The following is a 25,664-nucleotide window of genomic DNA, read 5'->3' as shown; positions in this document are numbered from 1 at the left end:
TTTCGCAAAGCCAACCTTAAATGCATCCATTTCCTCCTTCAGACTTGGAAAATAAAGAAAACGGCCAAGTAGGTACAACAAAGGCCTGCTGGGAGCGAGCAGTCAGGACCGCCCTCTCGTTCCTTCATTCCAAGCCCCGTGGAAGGCCAGGGAGCTATGGTTCAAGAAACCTCCGTGGGCGGCCATGGTGGCGCACGCCTATAATCCCAGCACTCGGGAGGCAGAGGCAGGTGGATCGCTGTGAGTTTGAGGCCAGCCTGGTCTACAAAGTGGATCCAGGACAGCCAAGAGAAACCCTGTCTCGAAAAACCAAAAACCAAAAACCAAAAAAAAGAAAAAAAAAAAAAAAAAAGAAACCTCTGCGGAGATGGGGGCAGACAGGAAACTGGGAGTCCAGCTGTGCTTCCTCCCACTAGGTAAGGACAAGTCATCAGGGCCAGGCGGGACCCCTTCATCCCAAGAAAAGAACGAGAGTGCAGTGGCAGCAGGGGGCGGGAGGAGGAACCACTCACTGCCGCCTAGGCGGAGGCCAGCGTTGCTCCACCTCCATCCCACAGACCGGTCCAGAGGGCGCTTCGTCGGACCCGGGCAGTGAGAGCCGCGATGTGGGCCGCGCTGCCGCTGCTGTGCGCCGGGGCCTGGCTGCTGAGTGTTGGGGCCACCGCGGAGCTGACAGTGAACGCCATAGGTAAGTGGGGCGCAGGGCTCCGGGGGCACCGCAGGAGGAATGGAGAACCTCCGGGGTAATCTCGAGGGGACCCGTGTCTTACGTGATTCGGGGAACAGGCCGGCAAGTGCCCAGGGTCCCTCTGGTCCAGGCCTGGATACAGAAACCCTCAGCCCCTTCTGCCCTTCGCCTTCAGCAGGGAACACAGAACTTTTCTGCCCCGCGACGGGGAGCGGGACGTCCCAGCCTGTACTACCTCTTTCTGTGGGCTTGGCCTCTGGGGATCGCCCTGCCTTGGTTGTTTGTTCGGCTGTGGCGTGTTGGGGGTGACTCCCTACCCTGAGGAACACCCTTCACCCTCGGCAGTTTTAACTGTAGTGTGTGTAGTGTGCCAGGAAAAGCTGGCACGGAAAAGTGGCCTTAACTCTTGGCAAAGAGCAACAGAAGACTACCTAATAAATAGTTTAGTACTGTAGTACGTTGGTCTCTGCAGCAACTCCTAAAGGCGCGCTTGTGGGACGAAAGCAGCCACAGGTAGCTTGTTCTAACCGATGTTTATGTATGGACAGTGAGGATAGAAGTTAAATGATTTTCAAGTGCAGCTGATCTTCCACCACCAACACCTCCACCACCGCTTGCACGTGCCAACCACTTTTAAGTGTAAAGCGCCTTTCAATCAAAGCCCCTGGCTCGAGAGTAGGTGGTGGTCTGTGGTTTCTTAGCCCCGCTGTCGGTCTTTCAGCACGACACACAAAACTATACTTCCCGTTTGTGAATGATTTTATTAGCCTAAATTAATTATACTTAATAGGTTTCATTATTACATTTTCATAGATGTATAAAACATCTTGATCATACTTCAGCTTTCATATAAGTGCCACATAGCAATGACCTGCAACGTCGCTGTCCTGGCACGGATCCCTGGGGGTCCCCAGGGGTAACATGGAGCCATAACAAATGATCCAGACACAGATGGTGTCAGCGAAACCAGTCTAGAAACTAGCACCCCCTACCCCCACCCTCACTTCCCCCTTCTCTGGGTTCACAGGGCTAGTCACAGAAGCATGGCCACCTTACCAGGGGCTACACCACTAGAGGAAATGTATCTTCTTTCCCCCAGCAACTATTAACTGCCTATAAATCCTCAGGGAGGGATGGGACCTTGTGAAGCCCTCCAACCCTTTTCTGGGTTTGTTTGTTCAGTTTTAAACTCACTAAGTAGCCAAGGATGACTTTGAACTCATGACCATCTTGCCTGTGTCCCCCCCAATTACAGAGATGACAGGCGTATGCTCGTCACGCCCTAGTCATAAAGCCATTCCATTTAGAGAGATAGCTCAGTGGGAAAAGCACTTAGTACGGAAAGCCTGAGAGCCAGATTCCTATCCCCCGAACTATGTAAAAGCTGGCCGGGCAGAGCAGCCACCAGTATCTCAGGCAACGATGGGGGTGGGGGTGGGGGTCCTGGTGTAAACAGGCTAGCTAGATGACCTAAAATCGATGAGCTCTGGGTTCAATTAAAAATCCCTGCCTCAGTAAAGTGGGGTGTGACAGGAAAACACGTGGCATCTCTGTGAGTACACGGTATACCCACACACTGCACACCCAGACACATGTAAAAAAATAAATAAATAAAAATAGTGAAACGGATTTCATTTAAGTAAGCTTGGGATGGATTGTGTGTGTTTTCGTCCACCAACATTCTGAGGAATTCTGGGGCATTCTCCCCTCCTGTTGGCTTGGAAACCCCCATAAGAGACACAGGTCAGCCATCAACTTCTGCCCGTTGCAGAGCCTGGTCCTAGGCTGGCGTTTGTCTTCTCTGAAAGCCTTAGCCACAGCAGGCCCTTAGCCAGGGTGTGGAATCCCCTGTGCCCTGCTCAAGCCCTGGCTGAGCTTCTGGAGCAGGTATGGGACTTTCAGAGCAAGCTATAAATGCCACATAGCAATGACCTGCATTGCTGTGCTGGCACGGGTCCCTGGCAATCCCTTGGGGCAACATGGAGTCATTCCAAATGACCCGGACACAGATGGTGTCAGAGAATCCCGTCCAGATCCTTTACTCTCAAACTGCCCGTTTGTGTTGTGTTGTGATGTGATGCCTGCCTGTAATCTCAGCACTCAGAGTTAAAGCTTAAAGATCACGAGATCAAGGCTACCCTGGGCTGTATAGCCAGAAGCTGTTATAAACACACACATACAAAAGATGTATTTCCACTCAAGTTTTACATTGTTTAGGTTTAACAAGGACTTTTCATAGTGTAAAGTGTATTTGGGGGGAAAAAATCAAGGTCTTCATAATAATTATGATTATTGCTCAATCTAGAATAAAATTTTAATGTTTAGGGATCAAAAATAACTTTACATGATGTTTGTTGTTGCAGAAAAGGATATAAGGTGATTAAAAAAATATATTTATTATGGCCGGGCGTGGTGGCACATGACTTTAATCCTAGCACTTGGTAGTCAGAGGCAGGCAGATCATTGTGAGTTCGAGACCAGCCTGGTCTACAAAGCAAGTCTAGGACAGGTAAGGCTACACAGAGAGACCCTGTCTCAAAAAAAAAAAAAAAGATTTATTTATTTAATTCTTATGTATACATACAGGCCAGAAGAAGGCATCAAGTCACATTACAGATGGTCATGAGCCACCATGTGGCTGCTGGGAATTGAACTCAGGACCTCTGGAGGAGCAGTCAGTGCCTTTAACCTCTGAGCCAACTCTCCAGCCTAATATGAGGTGATTTAATATATATTTTGTGAGACAGAAAGATAGGTGTTCAAGGAGAAAATGATACGTAAAATAGCCAGGCCTGGTGGCACACACCTTTTTACCCCAGCACTCTGGAGGCACAAGCAGGTGGATCTCTGAGTTGAGGCCAACCTGGTCTACAAAGTGAGTCCAGAATGACTGAGGCTACACAGAGAAACCCTGTCTCGAAAAACCAAAAACCAAATAAAAATAAAAAATAAAAAGTAAAATATCCAACTCTTCTGTTGTTGCTATTGATGGTGTGTTTTGAGGCAAGGTCTTTTATGTAGCCCGGGCTTCCCTTGAACTCCTCTACATCCTCTTTCCTCAGTTGCCCAGGTGCTAGAATTAACAGGCTTGTGCCTCCACGACCAGCAAGGCATCCAACTCTGTTTTATGTGGGGCGATATATGCACGTATGTACGTACGCATATAGGTTCTCGTGTGTGAGCACACATTTTCACAGGGGTGTGTGGAGGCCAAGGTCAACCTCACGGACCTTCCCTGATTGTTCTGCTACCTTCTACATCAAGGCTGGTGCTGCTGAATGCCCTGTGGGCGTGCCCTGTCTCTGCCGCCCGCAGCTGGAATTACACATTAGCGTTCCGTGCTCTGTCATTTAGTAGGATCTGCGGACCCAGACTCCAGTCCTCTTGCCTTGCCGACCAGTGCCTTCATTGCTCAGCCATCTCCCTAGCCATGGTCTTATTTCAAATGTCAATATTTGATGCTAAGGGGCCAGTGAGATGGTTCAGAGAGTGAAGGTGCTTGCTTGGTACCAGGACTAATACCTTAAGTTCAATTCCCAGAATCCTCATGGTGCTATGTTCAGGTGTACATATATACATACTGTAAAAAATAAAAATAATAATGTAAAACATTAACAGTACATGGAGGAGGGAGGAGACTGGAGAGAAGGCTCAGAGCTTAAGAGCACCGAGTACTCTTCCAGAGGTCCGGAGTTCAGTTCTCAGCAGCCACATGGTGGCTTACAACCATCTATAATGAGATCTGGTGCCCTCTTCTGGCCAGCAGGTGTACATGGAGGCAAAGTAAATAAATCGTTATTTTAAAAAAGCACATTGGGCCTGTCGTGGTGGTGCACACCTTTAATCCCAGCACTAGGGAGGCAGAGGCAAGTGGATCACTGTGAGTTCGAGGCCAGCCTAGTCTACAAAGTGGGTCCAGGACAGCCAAGGCTACACAGAGAAATCTTGTCTCGAAAAACCGAAAAAACAACAAAAAAGTACACTGGAACACATCTTGTGCAGCTATTTAAATTTAAGTTATGTACAAGGAAAGGTTAGAATCCACTAACAATTGGTTTGCCTAGTTTTATAAAGTTTTACAGAAGACACACCAACCCCATTTCCTTTCCCACTACCTGTGGCTCCATTAAGGTACAGAGACGAGTAAAAATCAGTAAGCACAGACACTGCAAAGGCCAAAAAAAGTTCCTGGGAATGGTGGTACACATCTGTAACCCCAATTCTCAGGAGAGTGAGGAGTGTGTGCCCAAGATTTCAACTAACTTTACACTGAACTATAACAGCAAAAGTACCCTAATCATTAAACATGAATTTCAGTGAATTTTCAAGATTGAAGAGACTCATATAAATTGCACCCCATGAAACAAGAAAAGATTCCTAGCTCCCTAAAAATTATATTTCTGGCTAGGAAAAAAAAAAAAGTCTACTGACCACATACAGGGAACCAATGAATACCACCAACATCCAACTTTATGCACCAGTGAGGTTTTCCTTTTGTTTTGTTTTTGAGACAGGGTCTCTCTGTGTAGCCTTGGCTGTCCTAGACTCACTTTGTAGGCCAGGCTGGCCTCGAACTCACAGAGATACGCCTGCTTCTGCTGGGATTACAGGCCTGTGCCACTGCACCTGGCTGCAGAATGGATGAATTACTTACTGGAGTGTGGTGAGAGGTTAATTACAGAACCAGAAATAACTCAAAGACAGCTGCATCACCACACTGCCTCCCAAAGTGCTGGGATTACAGGCGTGTGCCACCACGCGCGGCTCCATCTTGGAGCTTTCTAGCCAGCCTGTATAGCCAAGTACCCCAGCTTCTGGTTCTCCCACACCCTCCATCTCAAGAAATAAGGTAGACAGAGGGGAAGACACCCAAAGCCAACTATGCCCTTCGCATGTGCACGCATGCGTGCACACCTCCCCCATACACCACACATAAATAGCAGTTTCTCAAAATGTCTGTGGTAACAAAGCAGCAAGGGTTCGGGTTCCTTTTTTGCACTCAAGTTTTAACGAACCCATATCAACCTCCTTTTTGGTATTCTGCAAATGCGAATCAGCTGGATGTGGTGCCACACACCTTTAATCCCAGAACTCTGAGGCAGAGGCCCGCAGACCTCTGAGTTTGAGGCCAGCCAAGGCTACATAGTGAAACCATGTTTCAAATTAATAATAATATAAAATAAAAAATTAAGTAGTTACTAAAATGCAAATCAGCTCTCCAGTGCCCTACTTGGCTTTAGACTCAACATGATCACTAGGCATGTGCAGACCTAATTCTTTTTCTTCCTTTCTCTCTTTCTTTCTATTTTTTACAGAAAAGCTTCATTTTAAGTCATGGATGAAACAGGTCAGTGGCCAACTTCTTCTTTTTCTCTTGCTACAAAGCTTCCTGTTAGCAAACTAAACTGTATCAGATTTGAGACAAAAGAGGAATTTTCCAACCTTGCTCCTTCGTGGGTCTTTTTCATGCTTTGAACTGGCCGAACTCCAGGAAGGATACAGTGACTTAAACTTCTAAATTGAGTGAGGAGCCTAGTGGAAGCCTTTCCTGCCTTTGTTTCACTGTTGTAGTTTGTATTCAGAGCACCTTGCATAATGGCTGCAGAATCTCTTGTGAACACGAGTATGTGCAGTTTTTAAAATCATGGGTCCTAAGCCGGGTGCAGTGGTGCACACCTTTAATCCCAGCACTCGGCGGGAGGCAGAGGCAGGTGGATCGCTATGAGTTCGAGGCAAGCCTGGTCTACATAGCGAGTCCAGAACAGCCAAGGCTATGCAGAGATCCTGTCTTGAAAAACAAAAAAAAAACAAAAAGATCAAATAAAATGGTGGGTCCCGCCATCCACTTGGCTCAGCAATGAGTGGTGGTATCCAGAGGCCACCTCCTCTTGGCGGGTCTCCTCACTGAGCTCTCTTGAACTCTTCCTAACTGATGTCCTGATAGTTGCGTGGTCTTCATTGCATGGCCACAGGTCCCTGGAGGTAAAGGATTTCTTTGTAACTTCCTGATATTATCAGTAGAGAACAAGAACAGGGTCCCACCTAACTGTAGATCTGTCTTGAGATAGTGGCCGACTGAAAACCTCCATGGACTGGGGATTCAGCTCAGTAGGCTGGATGCTTGCCTACCCTGCACGGATCCCCAGCGCCATGTAACCCAGGCATGATGATGACATATGCCTTCCATCCCAGCACTTGGGAAGTGAAGGGTGGGGTAGGAATCTGTAGACTGTCTTGTCTACAGACATTTGATACCACCTACATATGGGACACCCTGGAGGAGTCTTGGGGGCGGGGCGAGGAATCTGTACAAAAACTCCCTCTGGTAGGCTTCACCTATTCTCCTGACTTGCCGGTGTGTTTTGTTTTTAGCACCAAAAGACATACAGCTCAGAGGAGTACAACCACAGACTGCAGACGTTCGCCAACAACTGGAAGAAGATGAATGCTCACAACCAGAGGAACCACACATTTAAAAGTACCAGGAAGCCCTTTTTTTTTTCCCCCTCCAGGCCTCTGGGAGAAGGAGGGGTGGGAACAGCTCAGATCTGGAAAGAAAACAATTAAACAGCACAGGCTGGTGAGAGGGTCCGTTCAGGGCTAACGGTGGTGTTGCACAGAAACTCAGACTCCTCACTGAGAATGTCTTTGGCGAATCTCAGATTCAGTGCAGGATATACATTTAGATCGTACTGTTAACTTTCTGTGAGGGTTGTGAAACTTACGAACCATTCTGGAGAAGGCCTGCCTGCCCCACCCCTAGGTCATCTGAGGGTACAGCACACACAGCCAAGATCTGTCTGGGTTGCTGTGAGGCCTTGCCTCTCAGGCTGCTCTGGGTCCATGAGCAGTCACGGCGATCACCCGGTCACTAGGAACACATCCAGTGTGATCACTGCAGTTTCTGGGAAAGGACTCTGGGCAGAAAACATGAACTGAAAGAAAAAACAGATGCTCTGTCTGTGCCTGTCCAGTATTAGCACATCGCTCTGGAGCAGGGGCTAACTTGGGTTCAAGTGGAACTGACAAATGTTGAACTGGCTGGTTTGCAGTGCACACGGGATACAGTGCAGCTGGGAAGACACGTGCATGGGTAGAACAGCTCTTTACCTGGGTATTCGACAGTCTCACAATGGGAATCTAAAACAGTGGGTGCCTAGGCTACACCCACTAGCAACTCTGAGGTGTGTCTGTCTGCCCAAGCATCTCAGAGGCACAGTATCAGTTGACCTTGCTATATTGAATCATATGTGTGTGTGTGTGTACATATATATATATATATGTATATATATAATTTTGCTGGAGCCAAGTTGTAGTGACTATAAATAGAAAGAAGATGAGTGAACAAGGGTTCTTGTTTTTTTGTTGTTTGTTTGTTTATTAGTGATTCACCATGCCCCTCTATTTCATTGTGGGTTTGTCTGGTTTGTGTTTCCTTCTCTTTTTCAGTGGCATTGAACCAGTTTTCCGACATGAGCTTTGCTGAAATAAAACACAAATACCTCTGGTCAGAGCCTCAGGTTAGTGGATCTTTTCACTCAGACCTGTGGAATAAACATTAAGCCTGCTGTGTTTCCAGCTAGATTCAGTCCTGTCCCAGCCACGCCTTGGGTGTCCCTGAATACTTTTGAGAGAGCAAGATTCACCTCTCAGCACCCCTCAGTCCAGTCGGGACTTTTTCACATCCCGACCACAGTTCCCCCTCCCTCCTTTCCTCTCAGCCCCCACCCCTCCCCCCAACCCCAGCCCTCTTTCCTCTTTTTCTCCTCAGAAAAGGGCAGGCTCCCCATCGATATTAACCAGCTGTGGCACATCAAGTTGTAGTAAGACTGTGGCCTGCATCTTGATGTGTAACCAAGGCTAGCCTTGAATTCCTCATCCTCTTGCATCTACTTCAAAAGTGCTGAGTGGATGCCACCACACTCAGATTGTCATTTCTTTTTTTTTTTTTTTTTTTTTTTTTTTTTGGTTTTTCGAGACAAGGTCTCTCTGTGTTAGCCTTGGCTGTCCTGGACTCACTTTGTAGACCAGGCTGGCCTCGAACTCACAGTGATCCACCTGCCTCTGCCTCCCGAGTGCTGGGATTACAGGCGTGCGCAGATTGTCATTTCTCATTCCCGTGTGTGTGTGTGTGTGTGTGTGTGTGTGTGTGTGTGTGTGTGTGTGTACTTGAGTATGTGTCGTATATGCCTGTGTGTGGTTGATGCATATGTTTGTGTGTGTGTGGTGTATGTGGTGGATACATGTGTGGGGTGGAAGCATGTGTGTGCACTTGCCTACTCAGAACATGTACATATGAAGAGCCCACAGGTTCGCATCCCTGTCTTCCTCTAATGCTCTCCACCTTATTTTTTTTTTAAGATTTATTTTTTTGTGTATTTAGGTGTGCATGTGTATGTGTCTTGCCACATACACACACACACACACACACACACACACACACACATACACATACACACATTATGTGGGTGCCCATGGAGGGCAAAAGATGGCATTGGATGCCCTGAAGTTGAAGTTATAGTTGTTGAATCACCTAATGTGGGTGCTGGGAACAAAACCTGGGTCCTCTAGAAGAACAGCAAGTGCCCTTAATTGCTGAATGCTGAGCCATCTCTCCAGTCCCATCACCAATTTTTTTTTTCAGACAAGGTCTCAGCATGTAGCCCTGGCTGTCCTCAAACTCTTTGTGTAAACTAGGCTGGCCTTGATCTCCCAGAGTCCCATCTGCCTCTGCCTCCTGAGTGCTAGGATTAAAGGTGTGTGCCACCACACCCAGCTTCCACCTTAACCTGGAGTTCACCCCTTCAGCGAGACTAGCTGATCATCAAGTCCCCAGGACCTGCCTGTCTTCCCCTCAACCCCAGCACTGGGGGTTACAGAGTCACACAGCTGTGAGGACTCAGGCTCTCCTTTGTGCACAAGCGCTTACCCACTGAGCCATCTCCCAGACCTTTCATTTCCTTTCAAAGCTTTTCATTTTAATTACATTTTCCTTGAAAATCATGTATTCGGTTGTTTCAGAATTGTTCCGCCACCAGAAGTAACTACCTCCGTGGCACTGGCCCCTACCCTTCCTCCATGGACTGGCGGAAGAAAGGCCATTTCGTCTCAGCAGTGAAAAATCAGGTATGCATGGCAGTTCCCACATTTCCCCTCCAAAACAGCCATGTGGTCAGACATCATACCGGGGTGGAGAACTCAGATGCTCACAGCATCTCTAAAGGGATATCCCTCCTTCTGTCTTTTCCCATCATCTCTCTTGTCCTCTCCTCTGCAAGACTCCGGATGTCATTGCGTTAAGGTTCCCTCCCACCCTGGTGAGTAGAGCTGTGTCATGAGGGCACATTTTATTGATTCCCTCTGCTTCATGTGTCCTCTCCAGGGAGCCTGTGGCAGCTGCTGGACTTTCTCCACCACCGGGGCCCTGGAGTCTGCTGTGGCTATTGCCAGTGGGAAAATGCTGTCTTTGGTAAGAAGTCAGCCATAAGCCATCTCCTACAGACCACCTCTCTCACCACTGGGCCTGGACCTTCTGGTTCATTCATGGGGTCAGCCAAGAGTTTTATTTCCATTGGATCTCACGTCCCAATTTTGAGGCTATTTAGCCTGAGAATCTCAACTAATTGCTTCCCAGAGTGAAGGACTGTGCCAAGGGCTCCTTCCTGAGTGGGTGTGGGTGTCCATCACATTCCTCCGTTTTTCAGCCGGGTACTTCACCAAGATGAGCTCTGAACAGTAGATATTGCCTAGGAGACAATCTTTCTAGATACGGGGCCCTTTCCCATGCTTGGTTATCTTCATCTGTCTACCCACTAATCCCCAAGAAGGGTGACACCTGTGAAGGAACTGTCCCACTGTGTAGGGAAAAGGGAGGTAGAGCAAGTTCAGTATAGCTATGAGAGGCTGGGCTGAGGAGGGATGGAGCAGTGTCTCTGGGCCTGCCCCTCTTCCTCTGGTGTAATACCATGAGATGCATCATTTCGACCTGTGTTCTACAGGACAAGTGTTAAGTGGGAGAGCCAGGTCATTTTGATCCCCTCCCAATATGTGGCAACTGCAGGGCAGACACTCTGGGATATAGAGATGTGGCCTGGCCCCTGGGGGAACTTTCAGGATCATCACCACACAGGACCAATTGGGCCACAAAGGTGAATGAGCTAGCGAAAGCTGACACCTCACAGGAGCACCTCCATGGCCTCTCAGCCGTCTCCTCACAGGGTCTGTGTTTCTTCCTGTAGGCTGAGCAGCAGCTGGTGGACTGTGCCCAGAACTTCAACAATCATGGCTGCGAAGGGTATGTTCTAGAAGGAGAGCTCACTCCTTCTCATCTCCTTCCTTTAGCAGCTGCTAGAGTCATGACCTCCCATCTAGGGATATGCTTCTAGGGAAGTAAAGGGTCTCACGGCTGGAAGGGGCAGGGCTAAGAATCTCTTCCCAAGATGCCACTGAGCCCCATGCTCAGCATGGTCAGCCTCACTGGTCACCTAAGCTTCTGGACAAGTGGCCAAAAAATCGATAGAGGGTAGGCTAGAGAGATGGCTCAGAGATTAAGAGCACTGGCTGCTCTTCCAAAGGTCCTGAGTTCAGTTCCCAGCAACCACATGGTGGCTTACAATCATCTATAATAAGGTCTGGTACACTCTTCTGGTGTGCAGGTATACATGCAGGCAGAATACTGTGTACATAATAAAATAAATAAATCTTAAAAAAAAAAAAACAGAAAAGAAAGTATCGATAGAGGAAGAAACATATCGCCCTCCAAACCCCAGATTCACATGTGGAGAGGTGACGGGCTCTTAGACAAGTTCCCTGAAGCACAATCTGCCCCACCCTCTTGAGAGCTTTGTGAGTTTGGGAAATGTGTCCATGCATATCACTGTACTTGGCCAGCTTCCCAGCCTTCCTCTTAATAAATTACTAGCAACTAGCTAGTCCCATTTCCACAGTGACACTAGCCCGTCTCTCTCTGTCCATGTGAGCTGATCTCTGAAAGAGTTCTGGGTGCTTGCAGAAAGGCCCGTAGGGTCGTCCAGAGCATGTTCTCAGCCCTGACTTCCTTGTCAGACTCAGCCTTGTCCTCACTGCTCTGTGGGACATCTCATGCGCCATCTTCTGCTCTGGCAGCAGTGACTAGCAGGGTCTCTAGCCTGAGTCCAGGGATTCAGGACTGATCGATGCTACAGCCAGGGATCCACCAGGGGACTCAGTTTCACCTCTCTTTTCATCTCTTTCCTCTGTGCAGCTTTGCACGGCCCATGGCAAGAGGCTGACTCATGGACATGCTGGGGCCCCAGCATCTTTGGAAGTCTGTTTGCTTTGGGTCCTGGCATCACTGCCATTTTTCATTCAAGTACCAGGCTCCCACCATATCCCCCTGTGGCCCTAGGCATAGGTGACCCAACAGACAGCGGAACACGGAGCTGACATTCCTCAGAGTTGAATAAGGCATTCGTAAGCATGTCATAGGTCAGGTGCTAACACAGGTTATAGGGAGAAAAGCAAAGGCTGGACAGACAGGTCTGCTGAATGAGTTTGTTGGTTTGTTGGTTTGTTTTGTTGGGAGGTAGGAAGATGGGGAAGATTGACCTTTAGAATCTTTGAAGGCTGGATTCAGACTGCGGCCTGGGCATAATGTCCCATGGTAGTAGCTGCCACCTGGGGCAGACATGAGGGGGTCAGGAAGGTTGTCTGTGGAACACTAGCCAAGAGGATGCCTGGTATAGATGGTACTGAGGTGACAGTGACTCCTTCTGCCTCCTGAGAGGCTGTCTGCTTCTCCTGACAGGGGTCCCTGCCCCAGAGGAGCACCAGTGGCTCAGAGCCTCTCAGACCTCCCAGAGACCTCTGCCACTGGAATGTGCCCCACCAAGACCCCGGTGATCCAAGCCAAGGGCAAACATTACCAAGCTCCAAACAGATGACCACTCCCCTCTGTGAGGCCAGGCCCAGAACCGCTTACGTATGTGTTCTTTTTGCAGCGGTCTCCCAAGCCAGGCCTTCGAGTACATCCTGTACAATAAGGGCATCATGGGAGAAGACACCTACCCTTACAGAGGCAAGGTAACTGTGGGTGATCTCGGCTATGTCGCCTCTCAACTCCATTTCACCCTTGTCCCCCTCACACCCTGCTGCCATTCAAATCTGCGCCCCCATGGTGCTTGCTTGTACCCTCTGCTCTTACCGGGGACCTCTTGTCACTCCTGCCCCTATAGCATCATCTCTCTTGCTTGAATGCCCCTCGGCAGTACCCTCCCACCTCAACTCAGCTTGCCTTATTCCTTTGTGACTCCGTCGGTCCACCCTGTGTCACCACCGCCATCTAGAATTTGGCCTCCCTTCATCACCACCTAGCTGGCCTCACCGTGGGTCTCCCTGACTGGCTCGGCCTACCTTGGTCAGAGCAGCCTAGAGGCTCCCGGGATCTGCTTCACTCACACAAGGCCTGTCTTTCTGATCGTTGTGCCCAACAATTTCTAGCTCCCACAAACCAGGTCCCCCTCCTGTCTTGCGACGTAATCTCCACCCAGTTCCCTGGACTGCCTCAACACTGCTACATAGGTCCTAACTTCTCTTCTCTGACCTTAAGCTGGCTCACATTCTTCCTTGGGCTCTGACCAAGCACTATGCGTTTGTCCCAGGCAGAAACAGAACTGTTTCCTGCCCACGGTTTCTAAACATCTTGAGGACAAGGATACTTTAAGCCCTTCTGGCGTGCACTGTCAATAAGGCTCTGATGCATGCAGGCGCCTATAAAAAAAAAAAAATGCTGTCAACACTCACGGGGAAAATGAGAGCTCGGCCAAAGGCTAAGCATCTCTAACCTGTATTCCCTTCCCTATTCGGTCCTGAATAGGATGGTCCCTGCAAATTCAACCCCAAAAAAGCTGTCGCATTCGTCAAGGATGTCGCCAACATCACACTCGTGAGTACTGGGTCCATCTCTAGCTAAGGAGTGTGTTCCAGGAGCAGCTCCCTGTGGCAGCTCATCCTTGATGGAGGAGTCTGGGCTACTTCTCACTCCTGCTCACTATGAAGGCTGTTTGCTGGGAGATAGGAAAGGGATCGTGGCATGAACGGGGGTGGGCGGTGCCCTGGGTCCTGAGTGCCAAGTCTATATGAGGCTTATGGTTCTGTTTTCTCATCTAAAATGCAAGTGATCGTCTCCACCATCATCCCACTAGGACAACCTTTGTAATGCTGCAGCCCTTTAATACATAATTCTTCGTGTTGTGGTGACCCCCAGCCGTAAAATTCTTTCATTGCTAGTTCATAGCTGTAATGTTGCTACTGTTATGACTCATAATGTAAATATCTGACATGTGACCCCTGTGGAAGGATCGGTCGTACAACTTCCCCAAAGGGGGAGACCCACAGGTTGAGAACCACTGCGCTAGAGGATGGAGCACGCAGGTCAGATGTAGGAAGATGAGGAGCATGGACCTGTCAGTCTGTCAGGTCAGGCTATGTTTTGCTGTGGCCATGAGCATCCTCAAAGTTGAAGGGTATAGTGTGTCTCCTGTCACCTGTCTGTGGTTTAAGTGGGGCAGGGTGCATCCTGTGTTGTTGGCTTCACTTCAACACCCAGGCTGAGGGGTGACATAAGTTATGTCACACCTCATCTTGAGTACATAGGGGAACACATTTACTTTACCCAGTGAGAAACTAATAGATGTCTGCTCACACCAACAACAAACCAAAGCAACCGCACTGCATCCAAGTCTAGCTTGGTGAACTCATGAGTCTGTTGGGGTGACTTGCAGGAACATGAGTAACCTCCAAATGGCTGTATCACCAAAATGTCTCACTCTAGAGAGGATGACAACCTCCCATAGCTGCATAGTAAGGAACATGCCACCTCCTGTGTACACTAGCACCTACAGAGACCACCTGGATGCGGGACAGAATTCTATACAGCTTTGACAGGGACTCAAAGTGGGGGGAAGTAGCTAGAACCACAGGTGATGTTCTTATGACCCTCTCTTTCCCCTCCTCCTAAGAGGGAACCCCAGCAAGTCAAATCTTGTTAGGTCTAATCAGAGCTACTCTGATTGAGATGCTAAAGGCTGTTGTACCTGAAGGACGGCATTCCGCAGCACAGTCATACCCTGCTTTTCAAAGAGAACACGTGAGCATGTGTGAATGACCCCATCTGTCTGATAGGTACCCGCTCAGTCTGGGAGGACTGCGTAGGAGGTGAGAAACCTCCGTAATGTGTGCAGATATGATGTGTAAGTGAGGGGGGCGTGTGCCCATAAAAAAAGATGGGGGTCACAAGTACGTAGTTTATGTAATGACAGTGGCTGCCATCTGATTGAAGGGCATGTCAAGTTCTCCATAGTAATAGCAGGTGGGAGTGATTAGCCACAGCCTAGAGCCTCATGACAGGCATTATCTCCAAATAACCTAGGCCATGAATGTGGCTATTACCTTCATTTGGTAATTGAGAGTAGTAGTCTCAAAGGAGCCAAACCATGTGCCCAGGAGCTAGGAGGTGGGGCTGGATTGGAACTGAGGAATGCCACTCCAGAACTGAGGTTTACCACTTCAGCAACACAGCCCACATCTGGTAATAGAGATGTTATTGTCTCCTGAAGAGAAACATGCTTTTTAACCCATCCACCAAGTCTGGCAAGAGTCTTGTCGAAGCCTGGGAAGAGCCCAGAGAGCAGGCTAGAACTCCCAGATGGGACAAGGGACAGCTGTAGAAACAGTGCCAGCCATGAGGTCCTGGCCCTTAGTGTGAGCAGGCCTTTGTGATCTCCTAGGCTCCCAAGACCTCTATCTAGCAGTGCTTGGAAGGAACTCGCTGCCTGAGTGAGGAGGACATGCTGGTTACTGTACTCTCTCTCTCTTTTCCTGTACTTTACTTCCCTTCTCTGAGCTCTGGCCTCAATTCAGGAGCCTCCAGTCTCATGCTCGCTCTGAAGCATCTCCTTACTATGACCCCCTCTCTCAGTTTTCCCCAACTGGGGTGCTTTAAAACACATGAGTGTAGGAGCAACCCACCTTGCCCTGGAGGAAGGCTTTTGGGGTCTACCAGATGCTTCTGGCTGATGCTCTCCCCCTGCCTCCAAGAAGCTCCCATGGCTCCCTTCTGCCTTCCCACACTGAGGTGGCAGGTCCTACTCGGGCGACCCAGAGCCTTGGCTGGCTTTGGTCTTAGCTGTTTGTGGATCTGTAAGATCTGTGTTCCACCAGTGAAGCTCTCGAGATTGTCACCCTGGATGTGGAGCACTAGGCGTGAAAGCAAGAGTGCCATGCTCGTGTCTGCATCACTCACAGGTCCTGGCCTCGGGGGTCAGGCTGTGACTGAGAGAATGAATGAGCAAGCTGTGTGTGAGGTTGTCAGGGAGACAAATGAGAGCGTCCCGGACATTCAGAATGTGAGGGTAAAGGCTGAAGCCACGAGGTTGTTCGTTTGGTTTGGGAAGGAAAAATTGAAAACCCAAATAGGCTATAGATGCAGCTTAATCAGACAGCCCTTGCTTAGCATGCAGGTACACTTGATCCTCAGGTTTGATCTCCACACAAATGCCAGGCCTAGCAGCATACATCGCATGTACAACATGCCTAACATGTTTTCAAGATGCTACCTTCCAGAAAGCAGAGGCAAACAGACCTGCACGAGTGTGAGGCGAGCCTGGTCTACAAAGTGAGTCCAGGACAGCCAGAGTACACAGAGAAACCCTGTCTCAAAAATGGGAAAAAATAAAAATTGCCGGGCGGTGGTGGCACACGCCTTTAATCCCAGCGCTTGGGAGGCAGAGGCAGGCGGACTGATGTGAGTCCAAGGCAAAAACAGTCAAGTCTACACAGAGAAACCCTGTCTTGAAAAACCAAAAAAAGAAAACAACAACAAAATCCTACCTTCCATTCCCATCACTGTTTATTTGTTTTGAGACAGTCTATTACATAGCTCTGGCTGTCCTGGAACTCAATACATAGACCAGGATGGCCTTGAACTCACAAAGATCCACATGTTTCCGCCTCCCAAGTGCTAGGATTAAAGGTGTGTGCCACCATAAGCAGTTTTAAAAGGATTTTTAAAAGATAAAATTTATCCAAGCCAGGCAAGGTAGTACCAGGCTGAATTCCCAGTACTTGGGAGGTAGGAGGCAAGATCAGCCAAGGTCATCCTCAGCTACAAAGCAAGTTCAAAGCCACCCTGGACCACATGAGACTCTCTCAAAACATAACAAAAATCAATCCAAAGGTGCTGGCACTCTGCAGAAGCAAGTGGGGTCTGCATCATGGCTGAGTTCCAAGAGCTCCGGAACTTTAGCCCCTACCTTAAGGCACCAGGCCAGAAGCATGATGGGGAGGTGGGAGAGGCCAACGCATGTCTATCAACCCTTCTGTCTGTCTGCAGAATGATGAAGACGCCATGGTGGAGGCTGTGGCACTGTACAACCCTGTGAGCTTTGCCTTTGAGGTGACTGAAGATTTCATGTTGTATAAAAGTGGTGTCTACTCCAGGTAAGCCAGGGTCCTGGGATGCAGAAGGGAGTGTGTAAGATTGGGTTTCCTTAAACCCAGCATATGGCTTCTGGCTCAGCCTAGACTCCCAATTAGATTATATTTGAGACTTATCATATGTTCTGGTGGCTCTGAGTGTCAGGGACAAAGTCTCTATCCCAGTAAAAGGAGGTCACAAAAGATGCCACAGGCCCAGCCGTGGTAGCTAAGTCATACCTAAGGCCAAAATCCATTCTCAGAGCTCTGTGGTCATCTACAAAAGTGCTTAATTCAGTCAAGAAAACTAAGGTTTGAAAACATAGTCAAGTATTTGAAGATGGGGTTGGAGAGAGATGCAGTCTATTTGGTGAGCGTTTGCCTAGCATACACCCCATCCTGGGGTGTGGTGGTACACATCTATAATTCCAGCAGTAAGGAGGTAGAGGCAGGAGGACCAGAAAGAAGCTCAGGGTCATCCTCAGCTGCATAGTGAGCTAAGGCTAGTCTGGTCTGCATGGGACCCTGTCTCAAAAAAAAAAAAAAAAGAAAGAAAGAAAGAAAGAAAGAAAGAAAGAGAAAGAAAGAAAGAAAGAAAGAAAGAAAGAAAGAAAGAAAGAAAGAAAGAAAATGAGGAAAAGTAGCTGTTCTCAAACCCCAGAATTCTGTGCTGGACAGTTCATTATCTGGTTCTTCGGAAGCACCCAGGGCCTCGTGGACAGTAGGCAGACATTTTATTACTGAGTTGTCCCAAGTCCCCCCTTAGCATGTCTAATGTGGGATTTCTTGTACCCACACATCTTAGCCTTCCTGTTTGGTGACAGGAATGAGTTCAGCAAGGAGTCTCTGTTCTCTAGTCACCCCCAGAATGTCCCTGTTCTTCAGGGCTTTGCCCTCAGCCCTCTATGCAGTTGTCAGATACAGCTATAAATCCATAAGCCAACTATGTGGCCCACCAAACCTCTTCCAAGTATTAGACTCATGGTTAGATCTGAAGGCCCCTGCCAATTCAACCTGGGTGGCCATTGGGACATCCAACCCTGCGCCCAGCCCCAGTGTTCCTTTAAGGTCTCTGTGTCTGTTAACTCACAGCCCTGCTGCTGCTGAGGGAGAAGCCACAGCCCCAGTAGGCTGCTCACTCTCCTCTCCTACCACCATCATCATCTCCAGAAGCTTCCTCAGTGGCTGGTTCTTGACATTTGTCTCCTCTACGATAGACAGACACCTGGCCCCTTGCCCATTTGGACCCAGACTCCTCGCCCCCGCCCCCAGACAGGGTTTCTCTGTGTAGCCTTGGCTATCCTGGACTCACTCTGTAGACTGAGCTGGCCTTGAACTCAAGAGACCCACCTGCCTCTGCCTCCCAGAGCACTGGGATTACAGGTGTGGGTCACTGCACCCAGCCCAACTCCTTCTTCTGAAGTGCTTTTCTGGCCATGAAAATGTACGCATACATATATTCATGTGAGTGTGTCCAAGTGTGCATGTGCAAGCGTGTGAAGGCCAGAAGTCAACCTAACTATGCAGGTGCAAATGCACATGTATGTGCAAGCATGTGGTTGCCAGATGTCAACCTGAGGTGGTCTTCCCCAATCACTTTTTTGAGACAGGGTCTCTCACTGGACCTAGTGCTCGATGGTTCAGCTGGGCTGGTTGGCTAATGAGCTCCAGGAGTCTGTCTGTCTGTCTCCACCTGCCCAGCACTGGAATTAATGACAGTAAACTGGCTTTTTACATGTGTTCTGGGAATCTGAACTCGGATCCTCAAGACTTGTGTGGGAAACACCTTTACTGACTGAGCCATCTCCCCAGCCCTATGATGACTTGGGTCTCAAGAAGCAAGGTCTCCCCATTATCCAAGGCCTTCCTTCACTCCGCTATATGGGACCTTGCCAATTTTGCTCCCCTCTTTCTCTGCACTCGTCTGCCACCAAACCTCCCTTCTTCTCATTCTATCTCGACTCCCTCAATCTAGTCATGAAGAAGGGTTTTAGTTTCATATATACCCCTGCTCCTCAAGGAAGCTTCTTCAACTTCTTACCACATTGGTTTCGATTCCGCTCCTTGGGGAATCCTATCCCCTACACCTCACTGTCCTATCACTCAAACCAATTCAGGGCAACCTCTCTGCCAATCAAAGCTTTCCAAGAGCAGAGGCAGGTCCTACTGCCTGTAGCCTAGCACCTTACCCTGTACCCGACACAAACTGGTGACAACCCCATGTCCATTTATTTATTATTTATTTGTCTGCCCTTGGGGATTTGTTTGTTCCGTTTTTTTGTTTGATAGGGTTTGTCTCTGATAGCGCTAGCTGGCCTCTGCCTGCCTCTGCCTCCTGTGTACTGGGATTAAAGACTTTATGCCACCACATCCTTTTTTCCATGTCTATTGAATCAATGCATGACCGCTGCAGTTTGTCCTCTTGAACTCATGGAATTTCTCAGAGAGGCTAAATGGCAAGCCTACATACCTGTCATAAGTACAGATAGGTTTATTTTATTTTTATTTTTTCAAGGCAGGGTGTCTCTCTAGCCTTGGCTATCCTGGACTTGCTTTGTAGACCAGGCTGGCCTTGAACTCACAAAGATCCACCTGCCTCTGCCTCTCTGAGGACTGAGGATTATAGGTGTGTGACACAGGTAGAGTTGAGAAGGAACAGAGAGGCAACAGACCAGTAGGTTGAATTCTAGCTGGGCACTGGTGCCTAGAGAAGTGCAGCAAGGGGCTCCTCTCCTTGCTGGGAGACAGAAGTGTCCGCTGTGGAGTGCGGCCAAATACCATGTGGAGACTGCTGGAGCAGAAAGACTGAGGACTCATTCTTTGCCATTAGGGCTGAGCCACAGCTGATTGACACCCAACATTCCATCCTCCCTCCAATGGAAACCATGTCTCCATAGCACCAGAGAGCCCCTGTTGTTTTTGACAGTCCTTTTCTTTATCCTATACTACAAGCCTTTATAAATTCCATTTTCATTTCTAGTACTTCCTGTCATAAAACCCCAGATAAAGTAAACCACGCAGTCCTGGCTGTTGGCTATGGAGAACAGAATGGGTTGCTCTACTGGATTGTGAAAAACTCTTGGGGCTCCCAATGGGGGCAAAATGGGTAAGTAGCCTGCGGGCTCTACTATTGGGGTACATGTTGTTCATGTCTAGAGGAGCTCCCTGGTGCAAGGCATCTCCACCTCAAAGTTCAACATTCTAAGGAACCCCAAGGAAAGGGGAACATGGATATGGGACCTTCATATGCCAAGGCCCTGTTAGCAAGAGCCCTCATAGGATCCCAGGTCCAACAAGTCTGCAGGGGACAGGACACCAATTGGTTTAATGGGGTTGGTCTGTAACTAAAGGTTGAAAACAGCCAGACCTCAACATCTTGCTGGGACAAAACCAACCACTGGAAAGGTCTGAGAAAAGCAATGAATTTGCTACATTGAGTGACAGCCCCTCTTTTGAATCAGGATGAACAGACAGACCTGAAAAGGAATCTTTTTATTTTTAGGAACTCCTAGTGGTGGTTAGGTAGTTAGTTATGTGAGGGCCTGGACAGAGGGAAGAAGGGAAGCTCCATCAATTCTGTGGAGTAGAATCTTATGCAAGAAAAATGAAGTAAGTAGTTGACACCAGTCATTCCCTACTGGTAAAATAAGCCTATGGTAGCTATTCTGTGAATAAATCCAGAGAGCCTAACCCCTGTAGTCATGTCTTGGTTTGCACAAGAATATTCTAGAAAGCTCTGTGGTTTAATTGCCACTAGTCAGTCCTTAATCCCTTCTCTCTGCCCAGGTACTTTCTCATCGAGCGTGGGAAGAACATGTGTGGCCTGGCAGCCTGTGCCTCCTACCCTATCCCCAAGGTATAAGCCAAGGCCAAATAGGCAACTGGTTGGCAAACAAAATGAAGAACCGGTCCTTTGATAACAAATCCTGCCCAGGAAAACAGTGGGGAAATCCACCCAGAGGCCCTCTCATTTCTGCATTGAGCCTGGAAGCCTAAAATAGTGAGGAAGAACTCAACCAGCAACAAGCCCACCCATATGACACCAAAACCAGCCATGTGCCTTGAATGTAGTTAACTCACTCAAATCCACATGGACCTAGAATCTTCTCTTTCCAGCTCTCTTCATGTAGAGTGCTCCAATGACTACCTTTTCTATGTTGTGGATTCAATAAATGCACAGTGAACACCTCCCTGGGCTGGGCCCAGGCCTCTGCCATTCCTTTCCATCTCCATGGACAACAGAGAAGGCATCACTAGCGGGGAGTATGGTGGGGGTGCTGGTGCCAGCCGGATGGAGATCCCAGGAGGAAAAGTGGGTTTAGAGATTCTGCTGTTTCCAAACTCCAGGAGGAAGAATGGAGATAATGGGGCCAGGGTGTGGCAGAGCCAGGGCAGACCCCAAATCCCACCTATGTGGCCTCACTGACTCTGGCTCCTAGAAAGGGTGCCCCATGGCTTCCTCAGAAAGCCCTTCTTTGGACAGGCCTTATGCTCCTCTGCAAGCACCCCCCCCCCTTCCATGAAGCTACTCTACAGGCCTCTCGGCTCCAGGGTCTTGTCTACAGACAGCTGTAGCTTTGCTCTTTGTCTCAATGAAAAAAAAAAAAACCATCTACCATGTTATTTGGGTCTCCTGAAAGCTAAGAACTTAAGAATAATTGGGGATCTAAGGGTCATAAGGCACATCGTTGTACCCTAGCAGTTCCCACTCAGGGGGAAAGATAAACTTTAGTCCAAAGATAAAAGATATCACAAATTAAGTAAATGCCCTTTATCAATAAAGATGTGAAAAGCATCTATAAAATACCAGCAAGAGCAAGTACTCAGGGAGGAAGAGGCAGGCAATCTCTTTTTGAATTCAAGGCCAACCTGGTCTGTGAAGTGAGTCTAGGACAGAGAAAACCCAGGGTGGGGTGGGGGGCATGGACCGACAGCAAGAGGGGCTGTATATTCCACCAAATGTGACTCACTCCAGGAATAAGGAGTTGACTCAATATATGAAAATCAATAATATACCAAATTAATAAAAAAATTAAAACCTGTATAAGCATCTCAATAGATGCTAAGAAAACACTTGAAATAAATTTAATAGTTGAGGGCTAGAGATACAGCTTAAGGGCATAAAGCTTTCCAAGAGAGATATACAAGGCTTTACATTCAATCCCTAATACCACCTAAAAATGGTAATTTCAGAATGACTTTTCTGAAGAATGAAGGATTTGTTCCTTTCCTGTAAGATGCAAGGAGCTTGAGGTAATCATGGTGGATATTGGATTCCCCCCATTTATACCACTATTGTAAACATGGTCAACATAAGCACAACTTGAAGAACTTTTCTAAAAATTATTTGTACTTTATGTACATTGCTGTTTTGCCTGCATGCATGCCTGTGTGAGGGTGTCAGACTCTCTGGAACAGGAGTTGCAGAGAGTTGAGCTGTCGTGAGGGCGCTGGGAATTGAACCTAGTTCGTTTGAAGAGCAGCCAAGCCATCTCTCTCCAGCACCAACTTTAAGGACTTTGGCCTTTTTTTCATTTTTTCCAGCAAGGTTTCTCTGTGTAGCCTTGGCTGTTCTGGATTCACTTTGTAGACCAGGCTGACCTTCAACTCAGATCCACCTGCCCCTGCCTCCCAAGTGCTGAGATTACAGGCGCACATCACTGCACGCAGCTGATTTTTTAAAAGACAGTCTTTGTAGTTCTGGCTGGCCTGGAACTTGTTACTGCTATGTAAATCAGCTTAGCCTCAAAGACAGATTCACCCCGTCTGTCTCAGGATTAAAGGCATGAACTGCCACAGAAAGCTTTAAAAGGACTTCTAAAGAAACATGGCAAGAATCAGCCCCACTGAACCGCATTAAATGTGTACCACTCTGTGGTTTTATTAATACTGATGTAGTACCATGACTTTATTTTATTGGTCGTTAAGTCCATTTTGTTCCTTTCTTTCAATTATTCCTTAGATATCTTCTTCCAAGTCAAAACAGTGAGACAAACCTTTATTAGTCTGAAAGGCTGACATCTCCAAATCCTAGGCTCAGTATGAGGGTACAGGAGCACAGTGCAGAGTCTGAGAATCAGATTTTGTAGTCCAGTGGTGTTGCTAGTGGTGGTACTGAGCAAGGTGCATGTCTAGCCCAGAAACTTTTTGGATAAACTGGTTTTCCAAACTACAAAGTTAAGGCAAGTTGCCCATTTTTGCGAACTTGGGGCTCCAGATTGTGTGCTGGCTGCTTTCTGGAATTCCATGAGCAGATTTGGGGCCCTGTTTTAGGGTAGGGGGCTTCCTTTTTATATAACAGTAGGTGGTGTCATTTCTGTCTTGCCCTTTAAGTTATCTTGAAACTATACATATCCTATTATCTAGATTAAAGGCAGATGAATTTTCGTTCAGGTTTTAGTCTTTTCCTGCTCATGTATATATGCCCAAAGCTACACTACTTTCTCTTACATGTCTTGGTATTCTGCAGTGTGTACTCTTTCAGTTTACAGTCTATTATGCTGGCTGAAGGGTAAGTCTCCAGACTTTTAAACATAGATACATGCTTATGTGTAATGCCTGGAAAGTAGTGTGTTGCTCTTCACCATGATTTTCTTCATTCAACAACATATGAAAGCAAACTCAAGAAGGGTAAAAGCCCAAACAATACTGGCTGAAACAAGATGATGACAACAGGTACTGAGCTTCAGAATTTGTATGTTAGTATGGGTAGGCACTGGGGTTTGTAGAGACAGTTTGGCTGCTAACAGCACTGGCTGCTCTTCTGGGGGACCTGGGTTCATTTCCCAACACCAGGAGACAGGTAGCAGTGTAAGACGGCACAGTTATGCTCAACAAAGGCCTAAGAGTATGCAATGAGAGCAAACAAGAGCCAAGAATGCCAATTCTGAGAAAATAATTTCAAAACCTAAAATCTATCACCGATCCTTAGGACAGACTAATGCAAGCAAGGTACCGTGGTGTCCATGTGTGCCACAAATCCAGTTTTTCTTTTTTTGAGCCAAGTTTTCCGTGTAGCTTTTGGCTATCCTGGAATTGCTTTGTAGACCGGGCTGGCCTCAAACTCAGATCCGCCTGGCTCTGCTTCCCCAAGTGCTGGGATTACAAGTGTACACCACCTTGAGAAGCCAAAACCCATTTTCTTAAGGATTCCCCCCCCCCCTTTTTTTGCTCCCAGTAGCATCACTAACGCCTACAACTTGATTTCTCCATAAACACTTCTTCATTGTAGTTTACTCCAGCTGGAAATTTCAAGGCATATGGTTCAAAGTGGGAAGGAAGCCTGATGAATAGGACTCTTCAGTTCATGGTGGCAGGAACTTGTGACACAACCTGTTTACCTATTGGCAGGTAAGGAAGCATGGCATAAGAAGTAGGGATAGTCTACCAGGAAGGGCCTACTTCCAGACAGGTCCCCTAAGCAGTGCTACCAACTAGAGGCCAAGTGTTTAAACAAACAAATGAGTCTATGTAGCCATTTCAGTCTTAAGCCATAACTCATACAGTCTATACCTAAATACTGCCAATCAGGTTCTTGGGGGTTTGTTTGTTTTCTCTTGAGTTTTATGAGTCTAGGAATTGACTCTTGTTTTTACTTTGCTAAATAAAGCAAAGCCTTTTGTTTCTCTGGCAGATGGCCTACAAAGCTCCTCCCAAGCTGTTCAGTTCTCCTGTCTCCATCTCCACCTTCTCTCTACACAAGGGTGCTGGGATTTCACATTTATGCTCTGGGGTTCGAACATGGGTCACTGGGTTTTCAGGGTTAGCATCCTTCCCCTCCAAGCCACCTTCCTAGTTCTGCCTTACCAATAAACATGCTTTGTAAGCAAGGAGTAAGAGAGTAGAGGGCTGGGGAGTGGGGGCCATGACTCTAATCCCAGCACTCAGGAGGCAGAGGCTAGCCTGCTCTATAGAATGAGTTCCAGGAAAGAAATCCAGGACCACAGAGAAACCCTGTCTCCGCAAACAAAGGTCTGACTTTATTTACTGCTTTGTGTCAGACCAAGATGGCCCAAAACTTGAGCTCCTCCTTCATCCTACTACCAAAACTCTGGGTTACAGTTGTTTATCATCACACCTAGCTATTACTTTTAAGACAGTAAAATATAGAAATGTCCTAAAACAAAAAGTTTGAGTTGTTCCTATAGAAAAATTTAGTCAAATTTAGGTATACAGTTGCATAAATTAAACAACTCATTAAAAAACCATCTTGACTGATTAAAAGCACAGCACACTACTGTGGCCAGGGATAACAGGCAAAGGCCTAATCTGTGTCCAATCCCCGGAACCTACGTACAAGGTGAAAGAGGCGAACTTGAACTCTCTTCAAAAGTTGTCCTCCAATCTCCAGATGTGCAATGTGGCAAGTACCGCCCCCCCCCCCCACACATACAATCTATTGATTGAAAGCAACACTCCACAGGAATTGAGATACAGGAACAGCAACAAAAGCAACCCATCATCCTTTTGATATGTACCAAATAAACAAGTTTATTCCCTACTCTGTGCTAGAAATTGAACCCAA

The 25,664-nt window shown here is 47.7% G+C and overlaps 1 protein-coding gene across 1 annotated transcript; it reads left to right on the top strand.

Moving 5' to 3' along the window:
* Positions 1–524: 524 nt before the first annotated feature.
* Positions 525–21,329, top strand: CTSH (cathepsin H). The gene is made up of 12 exons (XM_084752253.1): positions 525–688; positions 6,004–6,035; positions 7,061–7,166; positions 8,138–8,208; positions 9,710–9,814; positions 10,071–10,157; positions 10,927–10,982; positions 12,667–12,748; positions 13,542–13,610; positions 17,058–17,164; positions 20,121–20,246; positions 20,927–21,329. Exons 1-12 carry the CDS (start codon positions 604–606, stop codon positions 21,000–21,002), a joined length of 1,002 nt encoding a protein of 333 aa, XP_084608379.1. The 5' UTR covers positions 525–603; the 3' UTR covers positions 21,003–21,329.
* The last annotated feature ends 4,335 nt before the right edge of the window (positions 21,330–25,664 follow it).

This window comes from Acomys minous (assembly GCF_964271855.1).
Source record: "Acomys minous genome assembly, chromosome: 13".
Lineage (NCBI taxonomy): Eukaryota > Metazoa > Chordata > Mammalia > Rodentia > Muridae > Acomys > Acomys minous.
This window is presented reverse-complemented; position numbering and strand designations above follow the sequence as displayed.

Coding starts and splice junctions, on each gene's coding strand:
- CTSH (XM_084752253.1), top strand. CDS start 604: ATGTGGGCCGCGCTGCCGCTGCTGTGCGCCGGGGCCTGGCTGCTGAGT. Junction 689..6,003: donor GCTGACAGTGAACGCCATAG/GTAAGTGGGGCG, acceptor TATTTTTTACAG/AAAAGCTTCATTTTAAGTCA. Junction 10,983..12,666: donor AACAATCATGGCTGCGAAGG/GTATGTTCTAGA, acceptor TTCTTTTTGCAG/CGGTCTCCCAAGCCAGGCCT.